This window comes from Talpa occidentalis, unplaced genomic scaffold, assembly GCF_014898055.3.
Source record: "Talpa occidentalis isolate TD23 unplaced genomic scaffold, MPIMG_talOcc4v2.1 talOcc4.3, whole genome shotgun sequence".
In the NCBI taxonomy this organism is placed as follows: domain Eukaryota; kingdom Metazoa; phylum Chordata; class Mammalia; order Eulipotyphla; family Talpidae; genus Talpa; species Talpa occidentalis.
Genome location: NW_023603184.1, coordinates 60,207,611 through 60,224,241, shown reverse-complemented (window position 1 = coordinate 60,224,241; position 16,631 = coordinate 60,207,611). Strand labels below are relative to the sequence as shown.

General features: G+C 37.4%; 1 protein-coding gene across 2 annotated transcripts in view; it reads left to right on the top strand.

The window, feature by feature from the left end:
* The window catches only part of CNTNAP5 (contactin associated protein family member 5), an 831,834-nt gene that overhangs the window by 379,765 nt on the left and 435,438 nt on the right, over nucleotides 1-16,631 (top strand). For both annotated transcript variants that reach the window (XM_054699622.1, XM_037523193.2), the window contains exons 5-6: nucleotides 1,777-1,980; nucleotides 15,878-16,062. In XM_054699622.1, the coding sequence (XP_054555597.1) occupies nucleotides 1,777-1,980; nucleotides 15,878-16,062 (389 nt within the window). The remainder of the gene's footprint in view (nucleotides 1-1,776; nucleotides 1,981-15,877; nucleotides 16,063-16,631) is intronic.

Genomic DNA, 16,631 nt, shown 5'->3' with positions numbered 1-16,631 from the left:
GTCTCCCTCCAGAGTGGTACATTTGTTACAACTGATGAAACTACATTGACACATAGTCGCCCAGAGTCCATAGTTTATATTATGGTTCATTATTAGTTTTGTTTAGTCTATGGATTTGTAGAAAACGATACTGTATGATATAGAGTATGACACACATATATGCAACATACACATACAAGTATAACATGCGTATAAATCAATAATAAATTAATAAATGCATATATGCATGTGTGAATTTATGCCTGTAGTTTGAATGAAACTATAATGTATTATACAGAGTGTTTTCATTGTCCTAAAAACCCTATGTACTCTGCCAGTTCAGCCCAACCCCCAGTTCCTGGCAACTTCGGGCCTATTTAGTATCCTCATAGTTTTGTCTTTTCCAGAATATCATGTAGTTTGAATCAATTGTATGTAGGCTTTTCATATTGGCTTCTTTCACTTTGTAATATGCAGTGAAATTTCCTTCGTATCTTTTCATGACTTGATAGCTCTTTCTTCTCATGCTGAGTAATATGTCATTGTCTGAATGTGCCACATTCCATTCACCTGCTGAAGGGCATCTTGATTGCTCCCAAGATTTGGCAACTATGAATAAAGCTGCTGCATATATCCATATGCAGGCTTTTACGTGGACATATTTTCAATTCCTTTGGGTAAATATCAAGAAAGGAGGTTGCTAGATAATATGGCTAAAATGTATTTAGTGTTTTAGAGAAATAGCCAAATTGTATATCAAAGTAGCTCTTCCATTTCACATTTCTACCCACATTGCTATAGAATTCCTTTTGCTTCTCATCCTTGCCAGCATTTGGTGTTGACAGTGTTCCAGATTTAAACCATCCTAATAAGTATGCTATAGTACCTTGTTGCTTTCCCTGATAACATATGATCTGAAGAATCTTTTTATGTACTTAGTTTTATATATATATATATATATATTCAAACTACACACACACACATATATATATGTATATTCTGTGGTGAGGTGAAAAATCCCTATTAATTTTTGGCATAAAATTTTCAGATATTTTATATATATTATATACATCTATTGTTTTAGCTTATCTAAATCATAACTATTTTACATTCTTTTGTTCTTGCTTTCACAATGATGAATGGACATTTTCATACATTGAAAATCAAAATGATACCTATTATTAACACAAGATAAAACAGGGATAATAAGGATGCAATAAATGTATATTCTGTGTTCAATAAATCTTCCTTTACTGACTGTTTTTTTTCATTTTGTCTTTCTTTTCTGTGGAACCCAGGAGAAAGCTCAGCATCCTTTTCAACACAGGGTTTGAGAAAGACAATGCTATTGAGTTAGAGGTGGAATAATAAACTTTATTCTTTGCCTCTAAACTTGAGGCTGAAATGAGGGTACCAGTGGCTTTAACTCTCAGAAACAAATTAATAAAGAAGCTACATCAAAGGAATAGTTACAACTAGGCATCTGAATCAGTAGGGCCCTGAATCAGTGCTGATGGTATCCTCACCCTGTCCCTCAGGCAAAAGCTGATATTATCACTAAAGAGAGGTTTTGCTTTGGGGCTGATGATCAGTTCATTTTGACTCAGTGTGTGGGAGTTACCTGTGAATGAATGATTCTCTCAAGTCTAATTAAATTGGGTCTACTATATATGATTCCTGTTGAGGTGGGACCTTCCAGATGCTAAGAGCAATCCTATGAATTGAACAACTAAGATGGGAAATAGAGCAATTAAATAGAAAGACTTCACCTTTTTGCCCCTCTCTTTTTGTGTTCAGAATCGGATGTTGCTGACTTTGATGGCCGGAGCTCCCTCCTGTACAGGTTCAATCAGAAGCTGATGAGCACTCTTAAAGATGTGATCTCTCTGAAGTTCAAGAGCATGCAAGGAGATGGAGTCCTGTTCCATGGAGAGGGTCAACGCGGGGATCACATCACCTTGGAGCTCCAGAAGGGGAGGCTAGCCCTTCACCTCAACTTAGGTAGGGATAGACTGCTCCTTCCCTCCTGGGTCACACTCTAGGAAATCCCTTTGGTAATGGGTCTCAGTTCCCTATCATCCAAGTGTATCACATGGAGGTCACTTGAGCATTCCTATGGTATATATTGCCCTTATTCAGGTTAGAGGAAACAATAGCATATTTTGAAATGTTTGAACAGTAGGTAGCAGGTTTTGAAACAAGATAATCTAGGTAGCTATAAGTGCTTGTTATATTATCTGTCTATGCATGTATGAGTATATATCTATCATCTACCTACCTATTTATTGATTTATATTTGTAACAAATGTTCGACTGTCATAAGCAAGTTTATACACACACACATGCATACCTATTACACTGTGGCTAACTCACAATCAATTCTATTTAGTTTATTTGTGAAAGTTAAGTTCATGAGAAAATAGCAAAGAAACTTTTCCATTTGTCTAGGTTTTGTTTTGGGAGGTGGAGAAGGACTTATAGGTTTGGGAGAAAAATCTAAGTTTCTGGGCACCACCAAGTCTTGTTAAGGGAAATACTGTTTTCATTAAGTGCCCTGGCTGTGCCAAGATGAGCCAGAGATGTGTCAAATACCAGCTAACTGAGTGGAGAAAGCCCTCCTGCCTTCTTTGCATTCAGGATGCTGGCCTCCCACTGTGGACTTGCATCCATCAGGCCTGCCTCACCACAGGCAGGTCTGCAGTTCATTGTAATCAAGTCTCTATGCCAGGGAAAGAGAGAGAGGGGCTCAGCCTCCTTCATGTGATCAAAGGTATCTGTACAGGAAGTGTGAGTCCAGTGCAGAAGGCAAGGGACAGAATCCCCAAAGACACTAGGGCAAACCAAAAAAGCTCTTCTGTAGAAAATGAAATCTGGAAAGGAACCCAGCAGAGGAAAGAAGAAGGGACTGTTTCTTGAGAATGACTCCCCCTGTTTCCTTTTTCATATTTATTCACATTAGGAGAAGGAGTATATATTATACTTGTGGAAGAGAATTATCACTAAGCATTTATTCTCAATTAGTAAAAAAAGAAAGACCATAGCAAAATTTAGTTTGAGAGGTCAAGATGCATGGAAGACTAAAAATTGTACAGATAAATATATTTTAGCAATTAGCAGGAAGTAAATATGAATCACAATTAGTACAGATCACCCCAAAACCCAGCAATGTAGGTCTTTCTTTTCAGGCTTTTTCTGAGCCTTCATGGTGAATATTAGTAGGAGTTCCAGGGAGAACATCCAGAATTCCAAGTTTAGCTAATGAAATTGTTAATGTCTTAGATTAAATATGTCAATGTATTTTAGAAGCAGACTCTCCCTCAGAAGGGAGCATTAAGAGGATTTCCTTGTCACCAACTTGGTTGTATTAACATACCCAAAAAATCAAACCATCAATGAAATTTCCAGCATACAAACATAACAGAAATGCTTTGACCCATTAACTAGTTCTCAATTTTCAGGAAAGGAGAATGGAATGAATGAGTAGCATGGAGCCTCTCCCAGGCTCACCCCCACCAATTACATGTGGCTCATAGAGCATAGCAGGTCATGGGTGACATAACTATCACTTGTCAATAGTAAAGCAAATGTCTTCTACTGGTAAGAATGGATCTGCCAGTTACTGCCATTAAGATTCCCAATTCAGTGCCTCCCTGGTGGCACAAGGGGTTAAAACACAGCCTATGAAGCTATCTGCAGCCACTGCTGCACCAGTTCAATCCCTTGCCAGGGAGCTACCCACATGGTGCAACAGACCTCTCTTGTCTCACCCGCTGCTCCCCTCAGCAGTGTACTTTGGTCCGTCTGCCTGTTCTGTTCCCCACTCTGTCTCTGGTGAATCCTCTCATCCCCCACTCCTCGGGCCTGTACCCCAGTTCTTGTATGTATAAATAAAAAAAAAAAGATTCCCAATTCATGTTATATCCTCCCCTGCAGACATAAGCCAATGTCATAAACCACTTTCATTCACAGTATGTGTGACAAAGGAGTTATGTGGTCATGCAATGGATTTTATTTTTACTGCAAACGTGTGCTATCTATTTATTATGGGGAAGTTTGCATAATCTACAACCCTCAACCTTCCGTTCACTTACTACTAATCTGAGGCTAATAATAACCACCTTGAAGAGTCTGAAATTGAAGAGCCTGAAATGGTAAATAAACACGGCCAAGTACCAAAAATTTTAATTTTACTTCTTTATTCAACAAACAATATTGAATGTCTTGTGCTGTGACAGTCTTCCTGAAAAGAAATATTAAACTATATTGCAATGAGTAGGACCTGAAGTAAAGAAAGTAAGTCTTTCCAGATTCCATCTATTATATTTCTGAACATGGTGGTGATAATGTAAAATGTCATGAGTAGTCAGAACAATGTTCGGAACAGTTTGGCGAGTTCTTCCTATTTTTCATTGGCTTATGAATCTCCACCATTTCCATGGGTTTCCCATGATTGCTTGTTTCCTGTACCAAACAGTGTTTAGCAGAGACCTCGAGTCCTTGTTCAGCAGCGCACACCCCCGCGTTCCTCCTCTGAGAAGCACTGCCGTAGATCAGAGCGCTTGTCTCTGTGCCTCAGGTACAGCCGGCCTATCTCTGGAAGCACTAAGTTAAGGGAAAAGAGGATTGATAATAGCTTTGATTTACCCATAATGGAAAATCTATATTGTAGGTCCCACAAGGGCAAGACAATACTTTGTTTATTGCTATAGCCCCGAACCTAAGAGAGCACCTGCCTAATGTAGGTGAGGCGCGGGAAAATATGAGGGCCTGCCTCAAATATACGTTGTTTCTATTGGGCTTGCTCGCCGGGAGACTATGCTCTTTACACTCCTGTGAGTTACAATTCACTTTAAGAGCCTAAAATTCACAGGATAACCATACTGTGCCAATTCAGTCCTTAAATAGCACTATTAGTTAAGTAAACATTCATGTCAATTTACATATGAAATATGAGGATCAAAGAGGATGTCACTTGTTTGATTAGAACAATTATTAAAATCTAGTTCTATCTAACCAGTGTATTTTTACTATTCCTTTCAGACTATAAAATACATGCTAGTGTTAGAAAACGTGAAGAAAAAGCAATGAAAGAAAAGCAACGTAGGGGAAAAAATATCTTTTGAAATTCTATAATCCAGCCATCCTTCCTATTAAAAATTTAGTATGTTTTCAAGTGTTTTTCTTACATACTTAGATGAAATTTTTACATATTATATAAATTCCACATTCTTTCCAAATGCCCATATAGTCTCCAAACTGGAAAGAATTCATACCACCCATGATGGTGTTTTTTTCTTTAAATTAATGAATAAAGAATGAAAGAAACAGAGAGACAGGGAGAGAGGTAGGCAGAGACAGCGAGAGAGACTGAGAGAAGAAGGAGGGAGAGAGGAAGAATCCAAGTCCCAAGCCTGAAGACGGTGCTGGGCCAAAGAACCCACGTTCCTTGAATGTTCTCCCTTCCCAGCAGACGCTGACCCTTTTCGTTGTGTCCTTTAGAGACAGTTCTCATATGTGTGTTCATTATCAAATTTGTGACTTCACCTTCAGAAATTCACACTGATTCAGTGCCATGGCCAGTTTCCAAGGATGGTCCTTAGAGACAAATACAATGTGATCTGGTTCTTTTCAAGGGACACCCTCTGCTGACTGTCCAATCCCCATTATCCAGTTACCTACCATGGCTGACATGGACAGATGGGTTCTGTGTGAAATTGAACTATGTGCTTTTCCTTTGACTACGTTGGGTCTTTTTCTAGATTTTTCTAGAACTACTGGTGGGGAAGAAATTTCTTTTCCCAATCAATAAGGGGGTATAGAAATTCCTCTTCCCACTTTTTACAGAGCTCAGTCAGACCACCCAGGGCAGGTTGCCCTTTGTGGAGTGACAATAGCATAAACCCATATACGGAGGGAAAATATAAGAACAGAGGAATTATATGGCTGGGGAGCCGTTGTAAGAACTAAACATGACATCAATGGTACACGTGGTCACTCACCCTTACAAAAGTTCAGTGCTTTTATATGAGGTGGATGTTTGTACGATAAGCACAGCTGCAGTCAGGTGAATATCCTGGACGAGCATCAGCATGTGTCCATGTGTTGAGCAGAGGCCTTGGGAGCCAAGCACAGGCCTTGTGTGCAGAGGCCACAGTCCTTGATGGCATAATCTACTCATTGAGACATCTGTGAAAGTTATCCACAGACCCAAATGTCCCTTCCCTTTAGTATTTTTGAAATTCAGGCATTTTAATAAGTCAGTGCACAAATTTTTAGTGAATGTATGGCATGTTTCTGGACTTGTACTAATACTGGGAAAGATTTTTTGAAAGTTGGCAATTTTGGTTTTTGTATGTTTTTTTTAATATAATTTATTTATATATGTTTTACAACATTGTTCATTTGTGTACAATGTTTGCTTTCTCTTCTCAGGTGCAGTCCCCATAGAATTCCCACCACCAAGTCAATCCCTAATGCACCATCAACACAGTCCCTTGTGCTCTTCACTCTTCTGTTTTGATCCCTCTCCCGCCCCTTCCCCTGCAGAATATCCCTGATTTATAGTTGCCTGTTAATTTTTGTTTTGTTTTGTTTTGTTTTTATTACTTATTCTCCACTGATCCCTTATTTGATTCCCCTATATTCCTCCTATAAATGAAACCATGTGATATTTTTCTTTTTACTTCTGACATTTCACTGAGCATGATCCCTTCAAGCTCCAATCGTGTTGCTGCGAATGGCATGAGTTTATCTTTTTGCTTGCTGAATAATATTCCTTTGTGTGTGTGTGTGTGTGTGTGTGTGTGTGTGTGTGTGTGTGTATACCACATCTTCTTGACCCCCAGTCTTCTATTTGGGGGTATTTCCATATCTTACCTATAATAAATAGTGCTGCAATAAATATAGGGGTTCAGGTATCCTTTTGAATTAATGTTTTTGTGTCCTCTGGGTAGATCCCTAGGAGTAAAATTGCTGGGGCATATGGTAGCTCCATTTTCAGTAGTTTGAGGAGCCTTCACACAGCTTTCCATAGTGGATGGACCAGTTTGCACTCCCACCAGCAATGTGGGAGAGTTTCTTTTTTTCCAATCCTCACCAGCATTTGTTGTTGTTAGTTTTTTTTAATATTTGCCATTCTCACTGGTGTAAGGTGGTATCTCATTGTGGTTTTGATTTTTAATCCCTGATTATAAGGGATGTTGACACTTTTCATGTACTTGTTGGCCATTTGCATTTCCTCTTTGGAAAAGTGTCTTTTTAGCACTTCTGCCCATTTTTTTGACTGGATTGTTTACTTTGTTTTTGTTGAGTTGTGTGAATTCTTTGTATATATTTGTGATCAATTCTTTATCAATTGTATGGAGTGCAAAAATTTTTTCCCAAGCAGTAGGGTGTCTCTCTGTTTTGCTTAATGCCTCTTTTGTTGTACAGAAGTTTAGTTTAATGTAATCCCAACTGTTTATCTTTTCCTTCATTTTCTTTGCTTTGGGGGATGAGTCTTTAAAGATGTTACTGAGATGTATGTCATGTAGAGTTTTACCTATATTTTCTTCTGTATGTTTTATGGTTTCAGGTCTTATGTTCAATTCTTTTTTTCCATTTTGAGTTGATTTTTGTGCATGGTGAGAGGTAGTGGTCTAGTTTCATTCTTTTGCATGTTGTGGTCCAGTTTCCCAGCACCATTTATTGAACAAACTATTTTCTTATTCCATTTCATAGCCTTTGCTCCTTTGTCAAAGATTAGTTGTCCATATATTTGTGGCTTTATTTCTGGGCTTTCTATAAGTAGACACACACATATATAAAATTTAGATCACAAGGAAATCCTTCAACTAAATCCAAATCCATTTTATAGGTGAAACCAGTAGTCAGTGATGCCTATTTGTCCAATGTTACATGGTGGCATCACTATAGACTTGTCATTCCAACCTTTTCCAATCCCACCCCAGTGACCTGAATTAATCAAAAAATACTATAAGTCTTCATGAAACAATTACATCTTAAATAGCAGGAAGTCAATATCAATGTGTTAAATTATGAGACTGGAAATTCAAGGTGGAAGTGGAGTACAGAAAGTCTTCATTTTTTAACTTTGAGTTATTTGGAGATTTTATTATATAAAGGAAAAGAGTACGGACACTTCTGACAAAGTGTCAGTGGGATAAAATACATTACATTTTTCATAAATGTTGTTATCCATTGAGCACAATAAAAAAAATCTTGAACATATACATTCAGACACTGAGCTAGACAACGGAACAAAACTGTTGGATTTATCAGTCCCTTTTTTCAAGGAGTTCCCAGTCTGGTAAAATAAATATTTCTACTTATATTGAAACATTATAAAATTAATGAAAACATATAATTACGTGTCATCAGAATCATGTAACATAAATGTGTTATGATAGCTTCTTCTAAATAGGGGACAGACTTGCACTAAAACCCCTAAATCTGGAATGTATAAATTGAATACAATTTAAGTATTCTAACAACTAGATACATGTTTTGTTGCTTTAGGTATGCTTAAGGATTTATTCTGATTTGAATAATTTTGGGAACATGCAGTTTCCCTTTAGTTTCTTATTTTCTTCAGAAGTTCTCACTAATTGGGGCACTTAGGAAAATGTTCATTAGCCTTGCATATTGTAAATGAGGGCCTTTATGATACCTGAGGTATCAGAGGTGAAATTTATCTTCTCACTTTAATTCATGTCCTTTTTTTTAAAGATTTATTTTTATTCATGCATATAATAACTGGGGTACAGGCCAGATGTGTGGGTGAGAGGATTCACCAGAGACAGAGTGGAGAACAGAACAGGCAGACTGTTTAGGGGAGCAGGTGAGATAGGAGAGGTCTGCTGTGCCATGTGGGTATCTCTGCGACTGGCGGGGATCGAACCTGTGCTGCGGCGGCTGCGAACAGCTTCACAGCGCTGCGCTCAACCACCTGTGCCACCAGGGAGGCCCATGTCCTTCTCTTTAACCCTTAGTATCATTTTCTTTCCCACAACTCTGCATTCCAATGCATCAATCCATCCATTCTGAGACCCTCCTTACCTACCAAGTTACATTACTTACATGTATCCTGTAGGGTACAGATGTCCAGAACATAAGAATTGATGGTTAATGGGAGCATCATTTTTTTCTAAAATGGTTAGTGATGTGAATATTAGCTTTGGCATCAGATAGATCTAGGGCTTAACACTAATTCTCTTTGTCCTTGGGTAAGTTATGTGGTTTCTTTGAGACAAAGCTCTTTCCAAGGATAAATACAACTAATTAAAATGTTTACTTCATGTGAAAAACTTAATCAGTAGAAGTTATTGTTATACTAATAATATGAAAAATTAAAGATAGGGAGGTCAATGATGAAGATGAGGTAGAGTAGGCATCAGGAGTGCCCATAGGAACGGCCATTATTTCAACAGTACATCAGTCTCCCCAAGAGTGACTTTTCGCTGACATACCACTTACGGTGAAGTGCTACTCTTGTTTGCTCATGCTATTAGAAATTCTCAGATTGTGAAAGTTGAGGTAGCATTCATGTTTGAATTCTTAAAATAACAGCAAACAAGTAGATTTAGCCTTAGCCAAATTTTGGGTGAAAACAATGATATGCATTCCCTTAGCCAGAAATGCTAGTTTTAAGGATGAAGAAATTGATATGTTTTTCCACAATAAGTTGCAGGAGAGACAGATGAAAACGTAAAGTTAGACATGGTTACAAATAGTTTAAGCCTTTTATAAAAATGGTTATATGCTTTAGGACCTTGAGTAGTATGTAGTTTGTTTCATTCTAACTATATTATCAAGCTACACAAAACAAGTTTGTTTTTTTTTTTCTGTTAGAAAAACATCTCCCCCTAAATTGTTTCTGACCTGAAAGTAGCTTTTAAATATTGCCATTGTCTTTGATGTCCACTATTAAACACCCAAGGGGATTTTATCTCGTCTTAATAAATTAGAAATTAATTAAAGCAAGTCGTTGCACCTCAATTGCCACTGACATAAAATGTGACATATTTATTTCAGGATAGAGTTTTATAATCTCTTAAGAATGAAGCTTTTATTGTCATGTCTAGTAATGAACATTACCAGGTAAGGTGGAACATTTGCTTGGATAAGCATTGTACTTTATTTATGTAACACTTAACAAAGCTAAAATTGAAAATTTCCTACTTGACAAATTGCCAAACCACCATTGTCCCAATTGTTTAGAAAAACTAACTTTTACTCAACTTGTTTTAATACAAGATTTCTGAGTGTTACCTTAGAATAATTAATGAATGGGTGATTGAAATTCATCCATGTCTAACTTTTTTGATTAATTAAAAATTATCTTGCCATACAGGAAATATTCATGAATTTACATATAACTCTAATAGTTTTCAATGAGCCATTCATGCAGAAATAAGGATTATATTTTTAATGAAGTTCATTTTCCCATTATCAAAAATAGTCATGTTTAATCTAAAATATAAGATAAAGAAATTAAAATTTTTTGATATTATCATAAATACTTTCTTGGGTTTTATTTATAGAGTGCTTCTCTGTTATTTTTCCCTAGTTGTGATATAGTATATATTTATACTTTCTAAACTGCTTTAATAGAGTTTAAATCATTAAGTTATAAGTTATTGAACATTACCTTTTTATTAAATGTTACCTTTGTATTTATTTTAAAAAAGTCACATTGGAATATACTTTTAAAATACACACACTTCATAAATATCATCTATATGCTGATAAAATATTCTATATGGCCATTCTAAGTTTATTCAGTTTTCTCTTTCCAAATGATCAAATATTATCTTCAGTCTTAAAAATATTATACATCTTAAAATCATACATTTCAGGATAGATTTCCAGAAAACAGGTAATTAGGTAAAATAGTTGTGAGCATTTTTAAGTTTCTCACTAGCCGTTGACAGGGTTTTTTCCCCCAAAAGTTTGCTTGGATTTTATTTTTGCATTATCTTTGGGCAATGAAAATGTTGACTAAGTAAATGAGAATTGTAAACAAGGACTAATATTAATCTATTTTTGAGGAAAGGTCAACACATTTATTTTAGTATTCATGAAAATATCATAAGCTACTTTGCATGAAAAGGTAAGTGTGTTAATTAAGTTTTATGGTTTCATTAAGAAATGAAGTAAGAAACTATATTTTATTTAAGAAGATGTACACTTCTACTCATCTGATATCTTAAAATTATGAGTGGGATTATTAGATGGAATGATTGTGGCAAACTATCTGAGTCAAGGTTATAATACTAGAGAGAAAGGGTTGATGAGATTAATGATGAGATTAGCAATTCTGTCTCTGCTTCTACTCTTCAAATGTTCTGACCCAGTAAGATGGTGGGTAGGAGGTGATTATGGATGAGATTATGGTGGCAACAACCAACTTGGCAATTTACAAATTAAATTTCCATGATTTAAGGAACCCAGTCTATGAACTGAGAGAATCTTGAGTTGATAGAGGCAGCAAATGAAGTCATCTAATTGAGTAGTATTTGCCATTTTATATGAAAGGCATACCCTTAAAAATCAGAGATTTAAAATGATGAAATTGGGAAACCACTCAAAATGTAAAATCGAAGTAGAATTCTATTCTTACCGTATGTCAGAAAAAATCTGAATGAAATGAAGTAGGAAAAAAATGGGAGAATTCTTTAATGAGGAGGATTTGTTAAAATCTAACACAAATCCAAAGGCCATAAAAATATAAGAAAATGATGGGATTTTTAATGTGGGCATATCTTAATGACAAATAAAAAAGAAAACAGAAAAGACAAAGTGAAGAGTTGCAAAAAAATATTGCCACAATTCATATTAGGACAATAAATGCAAACACATAAGAGATGGTTGGGGAAAACAGTCAAAGGATGTGAGGGAATAGTTCACAAAAAAGGAAATAAAAAAGTTTCAATCTCATCCACAGATAAATAAATGTATATATACACATATATAATGATTACATTTCTGAGTGTATGTGTGTGTGTGTGTGTGTGTGTGTATTTTAACCTAACAGGCAAAATTCCAAAAGATTGAAAATATTTTCTTGACTATCTATGGAGAGAAAGCACGCTCATAAATTACTAGCAAGGCTTAAAATAGGTTCAACTTTTATAGAGGGCAATTTAACATTGGATATCAAAATAGCAAATGTGAAAATCTTTGACTACCAATTCCTCGCTTAAGAATGCATGCAACAGTGAAGGTAGCATACATGCAAACATGCACTCTGTACATGAGGTATTTTATCAGATATTAACAATACCTTGAAACCATGAATAACCAGTAGGAAACTGGTTAAAAAAAAAAAAGTGTGTGTGTATGTGTGTGTATTTCAGTAGAATGCTAGATAGCTGTATAAAATGATTGAGAAAGGTTTTTACATACTAATATAAAGAAATTTCCTGGACAGATTTTTTTTTTAAGATTTATTTATTATATTTATACAAGCACTGGGTACAGTCAGAAGCGCGGGAGGGTGAGAGAATTCACCAGAGCCAGAGCAGGGAGCAGAACAGGCAGAAGGACCGAAGTAGACTGCTGAGGGGAGCAGTGGGCGGCAGGAGAGGTCTGCGTGCCATGTGGGACCCTCACCCGGGTGCCAGGGATTGAACCGGCGCTGCAGAGGCTGCGGGCAGCTTTGCAACCCAGCGCTCAACCGCTGTGCCACCGGGGAGGCCCATTCCTGGACAGATTAAATGGAAATGAAAAGGTACAGAAAAAACGTGCATTATAGTGCATAATTACAGTTGCAAAGTAAATGATAGGAAATAATAGACATTTCTGTTGACTTGCATATGCCTAAAGTTTTCACCGAAGGAGAAATAAGACATTAGCAAAAGTGATTACCTGAGGGGACATGAAAGATGAGCAGATGAAGGCAACTTTGAGAGGAAAATCATTAATAAATTTTAAAAAGAAATATAAAAGTTATAGTCAGTATGACCTAATTCATAATAAATTTATCTTTTGAAGCAGGGATCATAGTTTAAAAAATATTGAAATATTTTATTATAATTGCATTACTGGTTCTATTAAATAACTCAATATATCACTAAATCCCGCAAAAATCAGCACAGAAAATAAATAAGTGGTGGTGTGGGCAGAATGATGTGCTTTTTTTCATTTTGTGACTTACAGTGGTTTTATAATTTTAGATTTTCATGTTTTGGACTTATATTACAAAATGATTGTTATATTGCCTTTCCTTTTCAAAAAAAGTGAGGTGCACAACGAAGACAGAAATCTAATATTAAATCTTTTTGAGTTATTACCTAAAATCAAAGAGTTATAAGGCACATTGTTTCTCAGCTCTTGGTCAAGTTTTATTTTATGAATACAAGTTGTGTGTATATATGATGAAAGAGAGAGAGAGAGAGAGACAGAGGTAAGAGGTCTTTGTTTCTGTCTTATCGCATGGCTAGTACCACTTTTTAACCCAGCTGCTAAGGAAAAACTCAGAAATTATTTCCTTCATTATCTCCACTTCCAAAATCAAAGTGACAGGAGAGGCCACCATATGTTAGCCCCTTCCCATCACTTAGAAATCTTTCATCCCATGTTCTCTATATCTAATCCCTCATGTTCCCCATTTAGATGACTGTCAATCTTAGGGCCAGCCTTACCTTCTAACCAAATTCTCACACTGCTGCTAGAAGAAAATGTTTAAATTTTAATCTGAGTTAGTAATTGCATGCTTACTAACTCACCAGTGGCTCCTACGCCTTAATAGTAAAATATAATCTGTAAAGCACCATGCTGGTCCTGGATGGTATAAGCCATGTGCCCTGGTGTTCTCAGCATGGTATCCCTCCACTTGCTCCCCCTTCTGTCCCCTGGCTGGGCACAAGGCTCCTTGTTCTGCCCTAATCTCAGGTCTGTGGCTGCTCTATGAGCACCCCCACGGCTCCCTGCGCTGCACGTCCTGGCCTGCAGGCACACCTCTTCTCGGCCTACTTACTGAGAGTTTCCACAGCAAGACCTTCAGAGAGGGGAGTGTGCTTTTAACTCTGCAGCTCCTTTATCTCATTTATATATTACCTGTCACTGGAGCTGTAGCCAGCCCAGGTAGATATCAATAACTTTTTTGGAAGGAAGGGAGAAAAGGAATAAAAAGAGAGAAAAGAGAGGGAAGGATGGAAAAAGAAAAAAGAAACATGTTATTTCTTTAGCATAATTTGACAAATTGTGAGAACTCAAAAGTTGTGGAATAACTAGCAATGAATAAGTCAATCGATTAAAGTCAGTTATGAATTCTCCAGCTCTCATTTTTCAATTACAATAAGTTTGCTGTCCTGCCCCCACCCCCTATTAAGCAAGATGTGTTCTTCAAAGAGGAAGCAGTGAGGTAGGGACATAATGGAGGTGGGAGTAGCAGGCTGCAGGGGGGAATGGCAGCTCCAGCCCCCTTAATGTCACTCTGTTGAGAAGGCTGTTGCAGCTATTCTGGCAAAACACATCTTAGGCTGGTGGAGAGACATTTAGCTTTGAGTTTCTAAGAGGAGCATATATATTAAATGATCCCAAAAAAGTAAAAATGTTTACATAAGTAATAATTAGTTGAATTTAACTGTTCATTTTGCTAAGTCTGAGCCACTGTGAAGGGGAAAAAAAGCTCTAATCTTTTTTTATAAAAGAGTACAAGCAGGAACTTCCATAAAATTGGAGGAGAGACAGAGAAGGGAAGCCAGGCAGACTTGATTGAAAATATACCTTCTACCTGAACCTCTCACATTGTCCCATGGGTTCAATTTTGGCTGAATCAAAACACAACCAGGTCCTGTGTCAACCCAAGAAAATAATCAAGGTGCAATATAATCATCAAAAGATCATCTATTCAAAACAGAAACCCTGAGCTAGGTTCATGACTAAGGGGCAGTTTTAAGATATGCCTCATCAGGATACAGGCAGAGGGGAATTTTAAAGGATCAGGCAGGAATGTGGTCTCAGTTTTGGTGATTTTTGATGAGAATATTGGGGTTGGTTCTGAAGTCCATCTGTCTGTCCATGATCGGTGTGCAGTCTTCAAACGGAAGGCTGCTGTGTCGGGTCTGTTGACATGATCGGAAAATGATCTCAATTTATATTAGTGACTGAATGGCTGAGTCAGGCTGTTTAATTTCCACCTAGAAGTCTCAACATGGCGTCTTAGCAATAAGATGGAGTTTCATTTGATTCAAAACAGGGTTGCTCCCCTAATGGTCAGAGAAAAAAGATACAGAGCCTGGATTCAAACCCTAACTGCACTAAGCCTTAGATTCCCTGCTTGTGAAATGCAAATAATCTCTCAGAGGTTTAAAAACAGAGAATATAAATTCCCTGAGTAAGTGCCAATGCCCTTCAAAATGGCAGCTGAAATGATTGGATTTTTGCCTTTACCCTTGCCCGGAAACTGACCTAACTTAGGATGCTCACTGTCTTCCCTTTTTTTACCCAGTGTTCATTTCCTCCTCCAGAACATAACTCAAGATCAGCTTTCTCCACTCAAGAGCCACTCAAAGGCAAAGAATGGGTATTATTCCAAATGTGATAACCCCCATTTTCAATGTTATTAACTTAGCCACTAGCATAGAGTTCCTTTTATTATTTCATTGTTCAAGTGCTCAGAACATATCATTTCATGTCTAGAAGTGGATGTGTATGTCAGTCGACCTAGAGCTTGGTCCTGGTATTTGTAGTCAGAACTTGTTTTTCCTAACAAAACAAGACAAACAAACAAAAAAGCTGTTATTCTTTCCAAAGCTCAGCACAGTTCTGGACCTGCAGAGAGAGTTGTTCCTTCCCTGTAGAACAGAAAGAGCAGACCTTGCTTGCATACCAAGCCAGTACTCAAGGCCGCCCTTGGGCACCAATGCCAAACATTTTTCTCTCCCCTTCACAGAAGACAGCAAACCTCGGCTCAGCAGCAGCCCTCCCTCGGCCACCCTGGGCAGCCTCCTGGACGACCAGCATTGGCACTCGGTCCTCATTGAGCGAGTCGGCAAGCTGGTGAACTTCACTGTGGACAAGCACACACAGCACTTCCGAACCAAGGGCGAGGCGGATGCCTTAGACATTGACTATGAGGTGAGTTGACTCTCCCTGCATGTCCGTGGGCCCCTCGTTCAGGATCAGTAAGAAAATCTATAAACAAAAGAGGAGTTGAGAGAAGTTGTGAGGCCCTGATAATCTCCCCCTGTAGTTACTTCCCCCTGCATGGAAGCCTCAGCCTCCTGCAGTGGAGTGGTCCTTGGTGAGAAGGCGAGCAGTGAGCTTGGGGAGATGCCTTGCCAACACTGGTGTTAGCTCACAAAGCATCAGCTGATTGTGTGCATTTAAAATCAGCAGGTTTCCTCTTTATTTCTTACTTTTTTGCTTGCAGCCTCCCTGTGCCACCATCTAGTCTCATGGTTACACTCAGTCATTCTTTTTTTCAAAAATTAACTTCAATTAACTAGGATAAAAGAAGATACTGAAATTATGCTCATAAAATGTAAGATGTCAATTATGCCTCAATAACAAAAAGGAAATTATAAACAAAGTCCAAAGGAATGTAAAATCTGCACTATAGGCACTTGTCTTTAACTTCATTCCTATGCAAACTCTAGACTAAAAACACATGAATTGCTGTCTTTCCTTGTTTTCTTGTAAAAGAG